The sequence below is a fragment of the Cyprinodon variegatus genome, unplaced genomic scaffold, assembly GCF_000732505.1.
Source record: "Cyprinodon variegatus isolate N-32 unplaced genomic scaffold, C_variegatus-1.0 Scaffold1007, whole genome shotgun sequence".
Classification (NCBI taxonomy): domain Eukaryota; kingdom Metazoa; phylum Chordata; class Actinopteri; order Cyprinodontiformes; family Cyprinodontidae; genus Cyprinodon; species Cyprinodon variegatus.
The window spans coordinates 194,514-197,333 of NW_015151460.1; the positions used below are offsets into that span (position 1 = coordinate 194,514).

Genomic DNA, 2,820 nt, shown 5'->3' on the forward strand with positions numbered 1-2,820 from the left:
CAGGCAGACGACTGGCTGGGAGTCCCACAGGTACCGCTGCTGAGCCCCTTAAAGTTCCGGCTGCAGCATTTATTTCAGCCATTAAAGTGAAAATAATTTTTGTTCTAAAATAAAAGAGCAGAGGTAATGTGAGTCAGGATGTTTATGAGCATCGTAGAATAAATACCAAACCTTTTGACCCAAACCTTAACCCTTACTGTTAGTGAACATGCTCTGCAACCAGGAGCTGGTTCTTCTATAGTTCTAGGGGAAAGACTTTGTGGTTCTATTTGACTTCCCTCCTGTTGATCTTCAGCATAGTTGGGTTTATCTGTGCAGCTGGTAGATGTTCTTCACTTTAATTCAATTCAGTGTATTTCTATAGTGCCAATTCACAACACACGTCATCTCAAGGCACTTTACAGTTCACCAGATAATCCAGTCACATTGATTCAAAGTTTTCTATCTAAGGAAAACCAGTTGATTGCACTCATTGACTCGTAGGCAATCCCTCATATTAAAGGGCTGGATATCCTCCAGTCGCAGTGAGCTTGTTGCAGATATTTTTGATTTATGCCCTATTTTGAAGTGTGGTTCAACGCTATGTTATTCCACACCACAACGCAAGAGGGACAATAACAATCTACCTGTGGGTCTAGATACGGCCAAGGCAGTGAGGAAGTGGGGGCAAATTTGTGCGACAATGGAGGGACATGAGAGTGAAAAAAGCAGGGATCCAGGTAGAAAAAGGGTCCCAGCGTTCTCGCGCACCTCGTTCTTCTAGCTGGACCATCTTCACGATTCGTTTTCCACAATGGCAGTCATATAAACAAAACAAGCTGGTCAGGTACCAAACAGGAAATACACATAGTGTAGAGCGGATGTAGATTTGACCAATCAGAGGCCTCCTGTCTGCAGTCACCTACTATTTTGGAGAGGTGCAACAAAAGGGGGCACATTAGCGTTAACTGCAAAACACACGCACATGACCCGGTTTCTGAGTATAAATCAGCCTTAAGCATGCTTGTAGCGACAGTGGAGAGGAAAAACTCCCTTTTAACAGGAAGACACCTCAAGCAGAACCAGGCTCGGTGCGAGCGGCCATCTGCTGAGGCCGACTGGGGTTCAAGGAGACAGAAGCAGAGATACAAAATGAACTTGTCAACAAGCTCCACAAGCGACCCCGTCAAGGAAAGACACAGCCAGGCAGACGAGCTCCGAGCCAACTCCCATGTCAGAGGATGAAAAGAGCACATCCAGTTGGTCACAGTCAGAGAAACAGGAGTACATTAAAAAACAGGCTGAGCTCAAACATCTATAAACTAAGGAGAGGTTGATGGCAGCAGCACAGCTGATAATTCTCTTCAGGATGGAGTCACAACCATTCACAGACTTTAACAGCTCAGGATCTCCTCCAGTCTGTGCCATCGCTCGGTCACACCTCTGCGTTGTCAAACCTGAAATGCTGTCCATGTTTTCTTCTTCTTCAGGTGATTGCTCCAGAGGAGATCGTTGACCCAAACGTGGACGAGCACTCTGTCATGACTTACCTGTCCCAGTTCCCTAAAGCCAAGCTGAAGCCCGGAGCGCCGCTAAGAGCAAAGACACTGCATCCAAAGAGGGCTAAAGCTTATGGTCCAGGTATGGAAACCTACCAGAACTGACGGGAAATTTAACTTTGAGTTAAAGTTTAAAATCAAACCAGCTTGTGGATGTTTTTCTCTTCATGATGAAATATTTTAGCAAACACTCAGAAAAATACTTCAGTAAAAACGTTTGGTCCAAAATAAAATTCTCTATGTTGATGCCATCCATGATCCTAGTAGAAAACTGAGGCATGATTGTTCATAAAGCACCATAGATATAAGAATCAGAACTTTAAATGAACAGGAACATCTCAGCTTTGCTTAAATTGAGAGCTTATTATGTCGACAACTTCAAAAGGTTTCCTAAGAACAGACTTTAATCACCTGGAATCATCAATCAGTGATTAAACAGATGCTCATCAGTCAGATTATTTGGTCCGAACGGTTTCAGTCTTTGTTTGAAGAAGCCAACTGTTTCTGAACATCTCAGGATTTGAGTCAGCTTGCATTGAACCCAAACACTGTCTCACCTGGTTTGGTTCTGAAGGTCAGTAATGATGCATTATGTTCATTCCCAGCACCCACAAGGTTGTTCAGACTTAGCAGTACGCATTTTGTGGGAGTAAGTTGTGTAAGATTTATACCAAAACCGTGTCTCATATGTGTTTTGTTGTTTTCCTGTCAGGTATTGAAGCACGAGGCAACACAGTTCTGAAACCTGCAGAGTTCCTGGTGGAGACGGTGGAGGCTGGAATGGGGGAGGTCCTGGTTTATGTGGAGGATCCGGAGGGACACACAGAAGAAGTTAGAAAAGCCTCACAGTCAGAATTTTTTACTGAAGTAGAAGTGATCCTATGTTGGAATTCATGCTTTTTTGGCTTTGGTTCTGTCAGGCCCGAGTGATCCCCAACAATGACAAGAACCGAACCTATTCTGTGGTGTACCTGCCCAAGGTGGAGGGTCTTCATAAGGTAAAAGAAGTTCATATTGTACCCTACAGAGAGGTAATATCTCATTTATGAAATAAAATGAAATTAAATACAATTTACAAAGATGAGATTTTGTGGTTAAAAGAGCAGAGTCACATACAGTTAGTACAAACGAAACACAAAAAACATGTATTCAAGGTAAAATACAATCAGTCAAGCATTCGTCCTCATAGTGTTGACGTAGTCCTTTAGCCTAAAAACAATATGTGCACCTGGCATGATGGGAAGGCTTAATGGGGAACACCGTTTTTTTTACATTTACCTCA

General features: G+C 43.1%; 1 protein-coding gene across 1 annotated transcript in view; it reads left to right on the plus strand.

Annotated features, from left to right (window-relative positions):
* The window catches only part of LOC107100771 (filamin-C-like), a 66,186-nt gene that overhangs the window by 15,413 nt on the left and 47,953 nt on the right, over positions 1-2,820 (plus strand). The window contains exons 2-5 of the mRNA XM_015399404.1: positions 4-30; positions 1,470-1,620; positions 2,251-2,369; positions 2,459-2,536. Of these exons, the coding sequence (XP_015254890.1) occupies positions 4-30; positions 1,470-1,620; positions 2,251-2,369; positions 2,459-2,536 (375 nt within the window). The remainder of the gene's footprint in view (positions 1-3; positions 31-1,469; positions 1,621-2,250; positions 2,370-2,458; positions 2,537-2,820) is intronic.